The following is a 17,041-nucleotide window of genomic DNA, read 5'->3' as shown; positions in this document are numbered from 1 at the left end:
TAGGTCGCCTCTCTTGCTGACTTGACTGCTGTTTCTGTAGCGAGTCCTTTTAACGGCTGATCTCTTAAGGTGAGCTTGGGACAAACTCCAAAGATTAAATTATGTGGAAAAGCAGATTCAATAGTTATTATCCCATCTGCGGCCAGACAAGTACACACAAGCAGGCTAGGACACATATCTGCAAACCCATGTGCGTGGACACGTGTACAGGAACACATCAAAAGGTCTACATCAAAAGGATAACTCATATTTAACAAATTAAGTTTTCTTTGAATATGGCGGAGCAATATGTGTTTTGTTGATAAGCATGGTGACTCAAACTAGTCATAATGATCTCCCAAAACCTTTTCTAGGACCACTTGCTTGGGCAAACCTTCACCTTTTTTTGACAGACCAATCAAATGCTGACCACATTTGATCAGGAAATAGACCACTACTCCGCCAAAATAAAAGCTAGTCACAGAATTTGTTCTATTAACAGAGGGGTTTAGAGAGTGATCTAAATGTGGTTGTTTTTGGGAAGCCTGCCTGCTGTCGATTCATGTCTTTCTGATAGACATGTAAGTTTAGAGAGCCGCCCACACTTCCCTGAGCCTCTCTCAGTTGTTACAACTGAGGCAAAAAAAAAAAATAGAAGAGCGTGAGAGGGATAGGGAGAGATGATGCACAGAGCGAGAAAGAAGAGGGAAAATATGTGTGCCGTCTGTCGCAGAGTGGAGATTTCCTGCCCTGGCTCCTCATTGGAAGCCCCGGTGCAGAGTGTGTGTCCGTGTCTCTTTGAGGAAGGGCTGGAGTTTACCCACACACTCCTAGCATACAGCATCAATGGAGGTTTCTATGGGCTGTAAATCAAGCCAAACATCCAAGAGCTTCTGCGACCCATGCATCGAGGGTTGCCGTGTAATAATACTGCATGGTCCCCCACATGCACACTGGCTTTCTACAGATTAAAAACCACTGAATGCTGTTTGCAGCTCTCTCTCTCTCTCTCTCTCTCTGTCTCTTTGCCAACCTCTCTTCCGCTATCTCTCTCCGTGTGTGATCATGGAAGGTATGCATACAGTAGCTATATTTGGGGCTGGGGGGGGGGATTTGCTAAGCTGTGTTTTCCAGCCAGAGTGCAGTATTAGTGGAGAAAGACAATGAGCAGAGAAGAGTCACATGCATATGCACATACCACACATGTAAAGGGAATGCACACGTGTGCACACTCTACACTGTGCATGCTTACAAATGCATAAAAGCTCAGCTGCTGTGCTTCCAATGTGTGACGTAACCCAGCCTGGTTCTCATTGGTGGAAGTTTTCCTGAAATATCTACACAACACATACCTTGTTAAGCCTACAGTATGATAGCATTATGAATTCAGACTATGCATCATACTTTGTCAGACAAGCAAACTAGCAAGCCTGAATCGTAATGTATCTTTGGATGGTCCTTTTCCTGTTACAAACTTAAGGCCACAATTCACCACCTCTTTACTTGAAACTGTAACTCTGTCTATATACACAAATGCACATCAACCAATTAGGGTGCACATATTCAGCTGGAAGTGAGAGAGTGTGTAGCTGTGTGTGCCCAGGCCCTGAGGCAGGCCCAGGGAGAGGGACACAGGACAATTAAAACTCATGCTCAACAGGAAGAAACACCGACAGCAAGACAACTGGGCACTCGTGCATCGAAATACACAAACACACAAACACCTACAAACCGGTAGATAGAAAAACACAAACATCACAGAGGGTCAAACCCAGCGTGAGAAGTTCTCATCCCCTCCTGCAAAAAGGTCACGTTTTGAGTGTGACATCTTTAACAAGTGACAGTATGTTCACCCCGATGATCCTGTTTTGAAGTTTCCTCACAAAATAGCCACATATTAAAAATGTCTTACTTTATTTTCAAACACACACATTCTTGGACACGTCAGCCTGAATTCCCTGGCACTGTGTGTCCAGGGTCTAAACAGAGATGTCCCCTGGGCTCTGTCACCTATCTGGAGGGATGTGGGGCTAAGTGATGGAGGAGGGGTGAGCCAAGGTCTCATCTCCTCGATGGTGACTGAATGCAGGAGTGGACAGCTGACCTTTAACCCTCATAAGAAGGGAGATTGAGCACAGTCTATTAGCATTCTGCTCACACAGGACCTATAACACAGCAAACTAATGGCATGACTAGTGGATGTGTAAGACTGAGGTGTGGTGACAAAGGCTCCGCGTTATAACGGAGATCCAACCTGAATATTCGGAGCTTTGCTTGCTCTTGGCGGCACAGCAGGGGACGTTTTGCTGTCAAAATGCATCAACTCAGAAAAAATAAAAATAAATAAATCACACAGCGGTTTTTCTAACCATGAGTAATCCTTCCACGATTAGATTCTTAAAAGGCTAAGGGTCAGGTAAAACATGGCAACTTAATGCCACCATGCACCATTCCCCCCCCTATTTTCTGCTCACTTCTTTGATGCTTTGTTTCCCTGACAGTGCAAGCCTTCCTGCTCCATAAGCACACACAAATACATAAAAAAAGACAAATAAGCTTGTCGGTTGTGTCTCTGCGCGGCTCAACATCGACATATGTATGCTGGAATTGTCAACACTGCACAGCGAGATCACACTTTGCAATCTGTCACTCTACAGTAGGGATACAGTTGGGGGATTCAAGTGAGGAATTAGAGAATGAACCCCTGCTGATGTGGTGTAGGCATACTGTTAAAAAAAGGTGATAGGTATTATCTAATCTCTAACTGGTGCCAAAGACCAACTATTAATAAGGAACTATCTGAAACCATGCTATTTCTGCTTAAAACACTACATCCTCATGAGTTTGCGACTATTTCCCTTCACATAAACTCCACATTTCTCATCATACAGGAAAAAGCTGTGATGGAAAAGGAACAAAAAAGTGACTGGAGATGGGTTTTCCTCCTCTACTTCCCTGGGTGTATCTATCTGATGCAGTATTTACCGTGGTAGGGTCAGTACCGCACTGATTTGTGAGTGACGCTGGATTTCAGCACCATGGACAGCCCCCCCTCCTCTTTCTTTCCAAAGCAGGAGAGGAGAGGAGGAGGGATGGAGAAGGAGAAGGCGGGTGGTTGTGGTGTTGTTGGTGGTAGGGGTTTCCCTGGCAGATTTCAGGAGAGGGTCTCTACACAGTCATTCCTCCATCGCTACACATCGCCTACCACCTCCTCCGTGCTGCTGGATTTCCATACGGAGGAATACCATTATGTGTGAGATCACGGCTTGCATGCAATATTGATCTACCCAACCTCACACAGGATGGACAGAGAGAGAAAGGGAGGGAGGCAGAGAGGGGGGTATTCCTATGGACAGCCTTTATCATGCATCCACCCCACCACTCTCTCTCCCTCCCTCTCCATATCTTCCAAAAAATGACTTTCCGATAATGACAACAACCGCTGGATTATCCTGGCGTGATGTTTGATGATCAGAAACATGACAAAGCAGTAGTTCACACACACACACACACACACACACACACACACACACACACACACACACACACACACACACACACACACACACACACACACACACACACACACACACACACACACACACACACACACACACACACACACACACACACACACACACACACACACACACGAAGGCCGGCGGCGACCAGATCTAACACCATCCGCCGCCTCACAGCCGCACATCGCATACAAGCGCATAACGTTTCCAATATTGGTAAGTGAGAGACGCGCCGTCATCGCGTTGCATTCAGAGGAATGTCAGGAGGATTTACCCGTGTGTTCAGCCCCACCACAGCCAGCCACAGCCGTTATCATGTGTCATGTAAACTCCTCGGCCGGCACTGTCATTCACAAATTAAGCCACATCCGATGTCATTTTTCACAGTTTTTCCCTCAGATCCTCCACTGCTGTTAATAGGCCAAAGGATGCGCTCATCACCACATCCACCTTCAGCAACTGTCGTGAGCAACACTTCAAAAATCGCTGTGGTCAGCTGGGTGTCAATAATGCAATCTATAGCCCGAGCATCTTTAGCAGCGACACAACACACGGTCAGCTGTAATTTTCAGCTCTGACAAGCAGATAGGGACATGAATTATTCAATACACATAAACTGAGCTCTTTTTCCTTAGCAGTGAAAACGGCTCGACAAGAACATCTACATGAGCGGACACAAACCAATGCAGAGCCCACATTTATCGCTTCCACCCCATAAGCACTGGATGTAATGTGGCATGTACATGAATGCATGCCGGTGTAAGAAGAAGGGAAAAAAATCAGCGTCGCCTTCAAGAGGCTGCAAAAGCCAGCAAGAGACCGAGAGCCACGCAAAAAAACAGCCGACATGTATGAAGATCCGCACGGACAGCCGGCGGAAATGAAACCATGGAAATGTGAGAAAAATTTAAATGAAGCGATGGGAATTTCTGCGCTTACCTGTCAAGACTCCGACCCGGATTTGGTGGTCGTGGTTCGTTAAAATCATCCCGTCTGACGCCATGTTCAGCAGCGCTGTCGCCCGCACCGAGAACTCACGGCAGGGCCCAGAGCCGATCGCATCGAACTTAGTGGGGAGAGGGAGGGGAGGAGGAGGAAGAGGAGGAAGAGATGGAGGAGGGCTGGGATACAGCAAAAAAAAGAAAGAAAAAAAAAAGCCCCAGACGAGATGAGTAGAGAGCAGAGCGATCACCAGGACACCTACAGATAAGCGGGCCGGATGCGGGGGCCGTTTAAACCGCACACATCACTCAGCTGGCCGCCTGCCACGGTAGTAGTGTGGATCCCAGATTAAGTCTTATGGAGACCACTATTGATTTCCTGTGAAGGCTTTTAGGGGAGACAGACGAGCAGACGCCACTCACTTTTCTCATGTTTGATGCCCTTTTTGAAGCTGAAGTTTAAGATCTCTGCTGCTCAGAGGCATCTAATTTGACCTCTAACCTGTTGATTGACAGTATCAGTTTCAATCTGAAAGCCTCATCCTTGGTCCCCATAAAAGTCCCCTCCTCCTCACACAGTTATTATGAGATGCACCCCTGCATTTAAAGATTAAAGGGGCCCCTCTAAGAGCAGCGACCCCCCAGAGATGTGTCCGCTATGTCTCAATGTAGTGGCTTAAGAGAAGATCACAGTCTGACCTGTAAAAAATGCAACTACATCCCCGGGCGAAAAAGCACCGCTTCTATTTATAGAATGGCTGCACGCTTCCATGGTGTATAATTTCTCTTGTTTATTCTCATGGAAAGAAAATGCCCATCCTCCAGCTTCTGTTGGGAATCTATCAATATACATAATTCATTAACACACGTACATGAGCACAGTAACCGTGGCGAGAAATGGAGCAACTCTTCCAGCGCGACTGGCTCGCTTCAAAAGCTTTGCCATGTCTGTGTCCAATGACCGAACCAAAAGAACTGACACCATTTCCACACTTTATATAGTAGCCAATTCCCTCTTCCATTGTGTTACAATTAGCAACAGGAGGTGTGAGTCAGCCAAGGACATGAAATAGACCTTCAAAGCTTAACTGATGTCTTAACCCCAGTTGGATTTTTACTCAGTGGATCTTATGTTCCCTCTGAAAGTCCCAGTACAACCCCAATCTGTTTTTCTGTTTTACTCCATGTTGTTTGAACATTTGAAGTTGGACAATCATCTTCACAAACATTTCAACATCCATCTTCATGCATATTCACACTTTAAGTTTTGTCCGATAGCTACCATGCCAAGTCCAGTCCAATTAGCTAGTTGAAGAACTTTCTGTACTTTTCGTTTTAGTCTACTTTGTATCTTCGCCTGTGCTTAAATACACTTTATTTGGCTTCAAAATATGCACACTGTGTTCGATTTTTCTAAAAAAATTCTGCCGTTTGATCATTTTATCTTACTTTTTGAAATACAGAAAATAGTTTCCCAAAACATTGAACTTTTTCTTTTGACTTTAATTTGAATACCTGGCTGAAAAGTGTGTGTTTGTGATCTCCTTGGTTGCACCTATCACTGAGTGGTTTGGTATCAGATGTGTAACTACACCCAGCAGCGATGTCACGATGAACCACTTTACCCTGCAGTACACTTCTCCATCACTGCAGCAAGGCCAGTTTAACCACTGGAAGTCAGCACAACTCAAAGTTCTGCTTCTGCTGTGTTGCTCTTTCAAATAGTTTACACTACATATGTTATCATGTTAAAAAGAATAGTGCCATTAACTACTTTTCTTAAAGTTCACACTCAGGCTTGTGGACAGAAAGGTATTTGCTGGTTTAGAACATGCGAGGGGATCTTGCTCTACGTAGCATGGCATCACAACAGCAATGCACATCTGTCAGCCTGTCAATGATGGAGAGGACCCGATGCTAAACAGGCCTTGTTAACGGTGACTATGCACAGATGCACGTGAGCATGTGCACGTAAACACACAATGCAAACAGATGCTCGCTCACACACACACTGACAGACACACTCCACGGTCCAGAGCTGGCAAGCATTCCTGGAAGGATGGAATTCCCTTGCTGGTGCAGAGAGGCAGAGCTGAGGAGAGAAGATAGTAGAGCAGAAATATATACAGGGGGGGGGGGAGGCTGAAGACATTGGGGACCCCATCTGGTGTATAGGGGCCTGTGTTTATGTAGTGTGAGAGTGTGTTTGATAGTGCACATTATAATGACGGTGTAATTGCCTGACAGTCAGTCGAGCTGCTCGCTGTTCATGGATAGGTGATGAGGAGGCAAGGGCCATCGCTCTCCACTTTTCCCTCACCATCCATCACAATAATAAGGGGAGCCCTAACAGACGGAGGGAGTTGTAAACTACCCCTTTTTTTGGTGGTGAGCTCAGGGAAGCCCCTCGTTTTCCTCCCCAAGGCTCCAGATGCAGAAGAGGTTGAGCAGGCCAGAGGACAGCAGCTTGCTCTATCTATAGAGTGTTATGCAACATTAGGAGGTGCTTAAGCCTCCTTTTTAGGCTCTTTGGACACAGGGCAGACGGTAGCATCTATCCCAAAACGATATAGAATTAAGGCCAGGAAGTAGTCACACTCCACGTCAATGCTAAACAGAGCATACCTTGTTCAATAACAGAGATTAGAGGAGGTATTTTTGGATGCTGTTTTTATTACTTCTGTCTCGTGTCTTTCCCCATAAGGTCTCTGGAGTTATAAAGAGGCAGGAAATATGTGTACAGCCATCCAACGACATAAAGCATGCAGGAGATCTGTAAACCTTTACTTCCACCCCAATAAGCCCAAGCCTGTCTCTATTCCTAAAAAGAAAACACCCGGCTAATGTTGCTAAATGCATTATAAAGCATGTATATGTCCACTAGGTTAAACAGTTCTTTATGGCTTCAACTTTGTACCTCATTATTATACAGTGTCAGACATTTCATTAAATATCACATCGCACTTGTGTCTGATTAGCCAACAGTTTATCAGTGTTTGAGGCAGTGCATTTGTTTCTGTCGCCCACAGTGTGATGGCAATGATTGGCGAAACAAACAATTAGTCTTGTCACTGCCTAAACCAATCATATGTTGTCTTGGAGAGATGCCCTGCTCACCATGGCAGGCTGCTTTTGAATTAAAATAAGAAAAAAAACAAGCAAAAACCAGAAAGGGAAACTTACCCTGGGGCTTATTCGACATTATCCAATGATGCCTTCTCCAGAATACCTGACTAAATCTGGCCTCAGCTGAAGAGGAGAAGTCAGTGAGGAAGAAAAAAACAAACAATTATCCATCTGCGAATGAGCAGCAGACACTTAATTCAGGACTGCTGGGGACAAAGCCCCTTGTTTAGAAACAGTAATTAGGCAACAACATGGCGAGGAGGTTGGGAAGAGTCGGAGGCGGGGTGGAGTACACCTCTGGTCATTCAAGGAGAGAGAAAAATGGAGGGATGGAGATAAAGAAAGAGTGGACAAGAAGGGAAAGAAGGAGAGAGAAGACATGAGAGGGAAGGGAGCGTGTGTGTGTGTGTGTGTGTGCGAGCGTGTGTGTGTGTGTGTGTGTGTAAGGCAGCATTCTGATGAGTGCAGGATCTCTGCCGACTCGCACCACCATTACAGCGGCGCAGGAACATCGCCCGAGGGCTTTGGAATCAAACCCATTACATCTGATACTGGATTTCTCTCTGCTCAGAATTAATGCAATGTGGACTCGCCTTCTCTAAAGCTGGCCAGTGTCGCATAGCATCGCTGCGCAAAGAGCTGCACCACAAGGAAACAGAGGACAGGGAAGGAGGAGGAGAGTGAGGGCCTGAGAGTCTGAGAGGGATAGTGGAGAGGCATGGCTCGCTGCAGCCGGAGGGGTCATTTCATATTTCAATTCTTTTTTGATTATATTGAAACAAGGGCGTCTAATAACTCGCAGGATATATGGGACTATGTACACATAAAGGGGCCTACGTATATGTTTATACAGGGGCCTTGTAGTCCATTTGCATAATTAACAGACTGGCATTTGAAAAGCAGAATGTCAGCACAAACAACCTTGGACACCAAACTACCCCGGGTCATTTTTTTCAGCCGTGTAATTGGCTCCTAACGCAGAGGACTTAAACATAGAGATTTTCTGCCCTTAAAGCAAAAAAGATCTCCTCTTGTTAATGGGCTCAGCACTCCCGGATTCCTGCCGGTGATGATCAGTCAGCTTGGACTTTTGGAGGACCGCTAAATTATCAATTCCAAAAAAAAACATCTCTTTCCACTTTTAATTCCGTCCAATCCTCTCACTTGAATGTATGTCAGCAACGTGACACTTCCCTCACATTTAGCCGAGGCCACTTATTGGTTTAAAACGACCATTATAAAAAAGTGACTTATTCTGTGCAGTGTTTCTGGCCTTCATTTAGTCTGAGCTGCACTGTAGTGGAGTGAAGGTAACACGTCCATCTATCTCTGCCTCCCTGCTATTCGTAGTGACATGTCTGATGTAATGTTTGTGTAAGCGACCCATACTCTCCGTGGCTACACAGCTAGCTTTGCACATGGTGTCTGCGCTACGTCCAGAACACATCTCACTTGACAGCTACATGCAGTCTCAAGCAAATTGGCAGTGCGTAGAATGAAACTCTATGTAAGGCAGCACCACAGCCGAAGCGAGGGTTTGGTTTTGCAACAGCAGAACCTTCTTTGGCACTATGAGAAGGTTTGTATGGAGCTTCTTTATGGAGTCATGCAGGGTTATACATAAAAGTCTTCAATGTCTTTCGTTGAACTTTTTCAACCAATTATTAAAATGAGATCCTTATTTTAAACTACAACGAAGGATTTGACTGATTTCGTTGTATACACACACTATGGCACTATCCAACCAGAGCTCACACTTTATTCATTAGCTGGTAATGAGGTTCTACCAACATATTGCGTTGCCAATTTATCAGACAGATTGTTTTAATGATATTCTGGAAACCAGCCAGTTAGGTTGCCAATATATGGATGAATGGCAAGAAACGACATCAAAACGACCATGAATTGTAATTTTATTTGCACATATACTGTATGTGCACAGACGCTACAATGTGCCCTGTGTTAAGTAGACGCTTACATAAAATGTCAGTTACATTTATGTGTTTCAAGGGTCTCTTTATGGTCTTTTTAAGAGGTTTTCCACTCTAACAAGAAACAGTTTACAAATGTGGCATGAAAATGGTCTGATACAAAGATATGGTGGTAATAAATAATTACTAGCTGTATAACAATAAGTAAGTATTCTTTAAACAGACCTTTTACATTTTTGGTGCATATTTCTCGCTAGAAAAAAAGAAACCTTGTCTTGTTTGAATAAGAAATTAAATGTTGTTGATGTTTGTATATGGGACCAGGAATCAATATTCCAATAGAGGTAAAGAGCCTTTTAAGGTCATGTAAGGCCTAGCCCATAATGCACCATCTCCTCCAGGAGTGTAGGTGCACCGCTGATGAGTTACGCCTTCAGATACACCGAAATGTTCCAGACACTTGTGGCTGTCTCTTGTCATCAAATCTGACGTGCGAGTCAGAAAGCGTGAACTGAATTTGAAAAGGAAAAAAAAAAAAAGGACACCCTCTGGCACCTGTCCTTCCAAGCTGTTCCCAGGAAAGAATTGAATTCCGGGATTTGCCGGACGCTACGTTGCCTTTGGGATGTAATCTCACACCCACACACCTATTAACCTCTACCGGCACAGAAGTTGGAATGACTTTCAAGCTCCAGTGGGTCCAGTGCAGGATAATGACTGTGGTGAGTTCAGGTAATGTGGTTAGCGCGCTGTTGGGGCCAAGCTGTCAGCCTCCGTGGCAGAGTTAGAGGCTGGGGGTTGGTAAGAAATTCAGAGGAGGGAGAGAAGGAGAGAGGGAGAGAGAGAGAGAGAGAGAGAGAGAGAGAGAGAGAGAGAGAGAGAGAGAGAGAGAGAGAGAGAGAGAGAGAGAGAGAGAGAGAGAGAGAGAGAGAGAGAGAGAGAGAGAGATAGAGAGAGAGAGAGAGAGAGAAGCCGGACCTGACAGGGCCTGGGAGCAGAGTCAGCGGCCTGGGATCAGTGGAAAAGCCTGACTGGAGCGGACATTTTCCTGCAGAGAGCTATCTGCTGATGCCTCATCATCAAACACACACACTCCTGCATGAAGAAATAAACATGCATGTGCACAAACATACATAGTTAATTGTGCATGTGCACTCATTTCTGCAGCTTAGAATCTCCCCATTTCCTTTCTTCCCCCAACATTAACCTCTTCTCTCGAGTGGATATTCTCTCTTCTCTATCGTAACCCTCTCCTTTATCCTCCTCCGTCTCTCTCCTAGTGCTTGGATGTACAGTATATGGATTTCATGTACAGTAGAGACTTATATTTTGTCTTGGATTTTGTATATCCAAGACAAAATATATCCCCCCCCCCCCCTTCTCCCTCCCTCCTCTCCCCTGCCCAGGTTCTCTCCCACCCTTCAGCCTCTGCACCTGTAGCTACACCACCTGAGACGCCTCAGGGCCCGCTGTCCGGCTCGCATGCAGACCCTCGCCCCGTCGCCCCCCCCCCGGTGACCCCCCTGCACGGTCTACCATTTCACCGCGGGAGCCCTGACTCACACCAAGGCCAGTCTGAAAAATGAGCCAGCCATGCATGCAGAAGAGATAAGATGCAGAGAGGGAAGGCACGCAACCAATAAATACACATCACTCAAAGTAAGGCGATAAAGATGGAGAGCCAGAGGTAGAAGATGCTGGGGGGGCAATGTGAGAGCTGAGAGGAATGAGAAATATAAATAGTGTGCACTTGGCTGGGCAGAAGAGGCATTTAACACACTTATTATTTGCCTTTTATATATTTAAAAGTTGAAATATGCCCATTTGGTTCACAAATTGTGCCTTTATCCCCTGTTGGAGGCCTTATCTGTGACATTTGATCATTCAAATATACGTACTGTTGGGATAAATGATCTTGTATGTGCTTTAATACTAAAACGTGTGTAAAATACTGAGGTATTAAGCATCACAGCTGGCAAACGTTGTAAAATATTCAATCCTAAAAAGGGTCAGCTTTCACAAACATCAACATGGAAGAATGAATGCTACCAAAAAAATATGAAAGCGGATACCAACACCGGATACAAAAGTATCAGTTTTTCTCCCAAATCTAATCATTTTCAGCTCGTGATTTGGAGATAAAGCTTTTCCTGATCTGGCGAGAAAGGGAAGATGAAAGAATAATTAACAGCCTCTCGTCCCTTGCTTTCTAAACCCTGAACCCTTCTCTGTCTGGCCCATTTGCGTTGGCGTGTCGTCACAGGGCCGGGGGGATTTAAGCTAAGCCATATCAGCAGCTGAAAAGGACTCCTCTGAGGAAATGCACTGGCCTGGATGTGGCAAATATATTGCTGTAATGCCTTTGCGTTTGCAGGGGCCAGGGATCAACAATAGAGCCAGCTGAGGCAGAGAGCAGAGAGCTTTTCCTCTGGTAGAGTGCTCCTCAAGGACCCAGGTAGCACATGTCGTAGTTTAGCACAGACATGTTATATTTCTCAACAAGTACATGCTCCGTTCAACCTTGAGCTTGCATCGAAGGCAAACACGCAATGTGGGTTTGCTAAGATCTAAAGTGTGTCTATAATAAGCAGCAGTTTTGAACCTGAATCTGCAAAGTGCAAGTTCACTCAGTCATGAAGAGAGACCCCAGGGACGGGTCGCATCATTCCTCCTGATCCGGTCTCCTCACGCAAATACATCAAACACTAACACACTAACACACACACACACAGTCAGACAAACAGACATTGACAAACATGCATGAGTGCACACAGAGACATGCGTTGACAGAAGAGATGTGGGATGGAAATATTCCTTTTTCGATCTCCTGTACAATTTTGTTTGCATTGGGACCCTCCAAGGGGGTCATGTCTGAGGGTGAAAAAAGATAATTAACAAGTCAAAGGGGAGCTCCACAAATGTTATACATCAGAGTCCGTTAACAGGTCTTGGGGATTAGGTATATGAAGAAAAAAAAAAAGGTTATGGCTCCAAAGGGAGCTGTGCAAAATCTAATTATTTGCCTCGATTGATGTCACATGAGTCAGCCTCAATTGGGACTGAAGACTTTAAGTTTGGAAATTAAAAAAAGTCCAGGGGTTAGCTTACTGTACCCTGCTCTTCGTCACTCCACTATAACTAAAAGTCCACGAAATGTAAAAGTCCTGCATTCAATCACTTGAGTACACATATTATCATTCACACCTGAACTGTAACTGCAAATATGAAGGTGTTATTGTGTGCCTACTTCGACCTAACACTGTCCGTTTGTTGCACTAAAACCCACTTTGCTGAGGTCAAAACAGAAACAGAGCTGATTGTGCATTCAGTAGAAGTCGCACCATCTCCAGTGTACAGTTTACGTGATCCTTTTCTCACACACGGCACGCAGCCTCAACTCTGACCTCTGCACGACACTGCGTTATCGGATAATGACGGCAGCGATGTGTATGACAATAGTGTTGCTACCACGCTGTGGGGGGGGGGGGGGGGGTGGGGGGGAAGAGTCGTGACAGCGGTGCTAAGGAGGTGAGGCTCATTTAGACATGTTGGAGGTGTATGGGGCCCAGCAGCCTGACCTCCCAAGGACAAACACAGGCCAGAATCCTAAACCGTACACCAGGCTGGGACACTAGATATGAAAAAGTCGACCCCCTGGCTACGACGCCTAATACCCTGCAGTGAGAGCTTTTATCTGGCAGACCTTAGTGGCCCACCTGAGAGTCAGAGCCAGCTGGGGAGCAGAGTGTTAAGCTGCTGGCTGTCGCTGTGTCATGTCTGTGTGTTAGCAGGAGGCCAGGCTCTGCTGCTGCTGCTGCTGCTTCTGAGGGCTCCTGCGAGATGCGTGTTGCAGTTTGATGAGTGTTTCTTGCTGCAGTGCGAGAAAGAGAGACAGAGAGAGAGGGAGAGAAAGAGAGGGAGAGGATCCCATCCCATCAGAGCTTCACATTTCCTGCAGTTGCATTCACATGCAGGCACATGCTCTAAAATGCATACATGCACATTGCAGAGGAACGCAGTGCACACACACAGGCACGCACACAGTGAGAGAGGAAGTGCTTCAGTGACCCAGCACTGTGAGATAAGGCTGCTCTGCAATTCAGAAATATGCAACCTGCATGTTAACAACCCCTGGAGCGCAGCCTCCCCGGGGTGCTCTGCCTCTCCTCTCTCAGCCCCCCCCACCTCCCTGCTTTCCGTGTTCCTCTTCCTCGCTCCACACACCTCCTCTCCACCCATCCCTCCATCCCGCAACTCCACCTAGCTTCACCTGATCGCAGAAAGAGAGAGGACAGAAAGGAGAGGAAAATGGAGGATGGATCTTTTCAGCAAAGGAGAGGGGGAAGAGAGATGTGTGACTGCAGAGAGGTGGGTTTCCGCTGTTGGTCTGCGAGCATGTGCAGAGTCCCAGTGAGCCGCTCAGTGCAGAGCAGGGGCAAGGGGGCTCGGGGAGGCGAAACACAACATATGGAGGACTAATGAGGTTCTATTTGGAGGGCTTCTCGCAGAAAGGTTACATGAGGCCAAATATGAGGGGATGTGGAGAGGCGGAGCTAAGAGGAACCAGAGGGATCGAAGTGGCCAGAAAGTCATGGAGAGTGCAGATGACAGAGGGAGAAGGAGCACAAACAGAAGAGGAGCAGAGAGGAAGAAAGCTGAGATCCATTCTCAGTATAGTGGAAGGAGATTGGCAGGTTTCCGCACTGGAGATGCTATTGAGAGTGACACGTCCACACGACACAGCCGTAACACATTGGCTTTGATACTAATATCAGTCTTTTTAGAGGGAGGTTGATGAAATTTGCATTTAGATTGAAATGACTTGGGGATGGTCAGGAGACCAACAGAGGGCCGCAGAAAGGAACAGAGGCAACAGGGCGAGGGGCGGGAGCTTCACTCACAGCTATGGGATGCTCCAGCTTTGCATGCCCTCTTTAAAACAAACAAACAAACACACACACACACACAGACACACACACACACACACACACAGAGACACACCCTGCACACTTGCCAACACATCTCCTTCTCACACCCTGTATTTACCAACACATCCTTGCTTAGTAATACACACCAAACGTGACTTTTATCTGCAGATGTGACGCTACTCTACTGTAGTTCCCACTCGACTAGGTCAAGGATGCAGGGGAGCTGCACAGTACTCCCCCCCCCACCCCCCCCCCCCCCCCTCCTGTTCTGCAACTACACATAGCTGACATTTGCATCGTCCAGAGAGAGGAGCTATGAAGAGGAGGTGGGTAGCCTGCTCAATTTGTATCTTAATCACATTAAAATGGCCTTGTGCAATTTCTAAAAATAATTGAACAAGGGCTGTGCAGACTGAAACAGATTCTGTGTCCTATGCCCTGGCTGCTAATGGAAGAACTTTATTCCTTAACGGGCAATATTGGTACTTGACTGTTTCGCTTATATTATCATATCATTCAATAATGTTGTTTTTACAGTAAGTGAATGTTTAATGTTTAAGTGAAGAGGAAATTGAGTGTATTTGGTGTGCCTTGGACCCTTGAAACAAAATATTATTTAAGATTTCTTTTCAGTTCATGTTTAACGGTTTAACATTGACTCTGTTATCATCTTAACATAACACACATTGAAGCCTTTTTTCTTCACAGATAAGAAGATGGACTGGATAGACATGTCCTTATTTGGCATTATTGATACACATACAACATTCCTTGTTACATTGTTATTTGCTTTTTCCCCTTTACTCCTTAATTCTAATGTATGTCAAAGTTAAATATTTGACCAACAGCCAGTCAATCTTCACCCGTGTCACCAGCCATACACCCATTCCCAGCATCAGGTTGGCGAGGGGCTTTTTCAGAGGACAAGAGCACCACCTTGTGTTCATATTTCATATAGGCTCCAGCTCAGCATTGCCTTGCATTCTGGTCACACACAGCCAATGCACCCAACACAGGTGGCTGAGGACAACTGACTAGACAAGTTCCTTACCGTGGCAATTATGTGGGATAAATAGTCTGTCAGTATCTTGTTATGTCTCTGTCAAATTTAAACCACAATAGCTGCATCTGCAGGAGAAAGGTCCTTCCTGGAAAGACGTTTAAATAAAGGAAATCTGCCTGTAGAACTGTATCATTTCAGCAAAGCATCTTCACCAAAATAGATGTAGGTTTAGCCATTTTTGAGAATCAACACTATATCAGTCACTTGATAAAATGAATATTTGGCTGTGTAATTGAGCAGATCAATATGAAGCCTGGTGACTATTTTGCAGTTCTAAGTAAATCAATGCGATGAAGTCAATAGGAATCTAGGACATCTAATTAACTACACATAATCTGCATCCATGCATAATGGCCTGAACCTGGGCTCATATAACCAAGTGGGGTTCACTGTGGTCCAATGGAAGGATCAATACAGCATGTTTATTAAGTGCCATTACTTTGAAATAGCTGTGATAGTGGATTTTTCCAACCGCTGGACCATTACAGTATATTAATGTCTGCTGAGGAGACAGGGCTATGTGCAATAAGTGGCTGATGGGATTACATTAAGTGCTAATAGCAATTTACAATGCCACATCCCCTCCGAGGATTTATAATCTTCCGCGTAAAACAATGTAATCCTCCCAATCAATATAATCCTGCTGATATTATTAAAAGCACCCCATGACATGTTGATATGACTATTTTGCCTCAGAGCCAATACCTCTAATTTACCTGGTGGGAGGGAGTGTGTGTGTGTGTGTGTGTATGTGTGTGTGTGTGTGTGAGGCTGAGAGAAAATGAGCGCTCGGAGAGATGATGGGGGAGTGCAAAATACATTTTAGTGATGAAGAGGCCCCAGGGGGGAAATAGCTCTGAACTACCTGGGTACTTACATTACAAGTTGCGCAATCAAACAGATATCACAAACGCACAGGTGCACACGCACGCACAGGTGCACGCACGCACGCACGCACGCACAGGTGCACGCACGCACGCACGCACGCACAGGTGCACGCACGCACGCACGCACGCAGCGCACGCACGCACGCACACACACACACACACACACACACACACACACACACACACACACACACACACACACACACACACACACACACACACACACACCACACACACACACACACACACCACACACACACACACACAACACACACCACACACACACACACACACACACACACACACACACACCACACACACACACACACACACCACACCACACACACACACACATCACACACACACACACACACATACACACACACACACACACACCACACACACACACACACACACACACACACACACACACATCACACACACACACACCACACACACACACACACACACACACACACAACACACACATACACACCACACACACAGAGACACACACACACACACACACACACACACACACACACACAAGATATGCATTAAAAACACAGCTTCTCAACCATGCATTTTAATACACCTACTGATGTTGGTGATGAGTAGGGAGGGGAGTCTAAGAGAAGGGGAGCAGGGAATGGAAAGCAGCACAA

At 45.8% G+C, this 17,041-nt stretch overlaps 1 protein-coding gene across 13 annotated transcripts in view; it reads right to left on the bottom strand.

Annotated features, from left to right (window-relative positions):
- gphnb (gephyrin b) overlaps window positions 1–4,759 on the bottom strand; it is an 84,406-nt gene extending 79,647 nt beyond the window's left edge. For all 13 annotated transcript variants that reach the window (XR_004556332.1, XR_004556333.1, XM_034135433.1 and 10 more), the window contains exon 1: window positions 4,440–4,759. Coding sequence is in view for 11 of the 13 variants with exons in the window: in XM_034135433.1 (XP_033991324.1) it covers window positions 4,440–4,503 (64 nt within the window). In the remaining 2 variants the exon portion in view is untranslated. The remainder of the gene's footprint in view (window positions 1–4,439) is intronic.
- Window positions 4,760–17,041: the final 12,282 nt, after the last annotated feature.

This window comes from Trematomus bernacchii, unplaced genomic scaffold (genome assembly GCF_902827165.1).
Source record: "Trematomus bernacchii unplaced genomic scaffold, fTreBer1.1, whole genome shotgun sequence".
Classification (NCBI taxonomy): Eukaryota; Metazoa; Chordata; class Actinopteri; order Perciformes; family Nototheniidae; genus Trematomus; species Trematomus bernacchii.
Note: the sequence above shows the minus strand (reverse complement) of the source record. Positions and strands in the feature narration are given on the sequence as shown.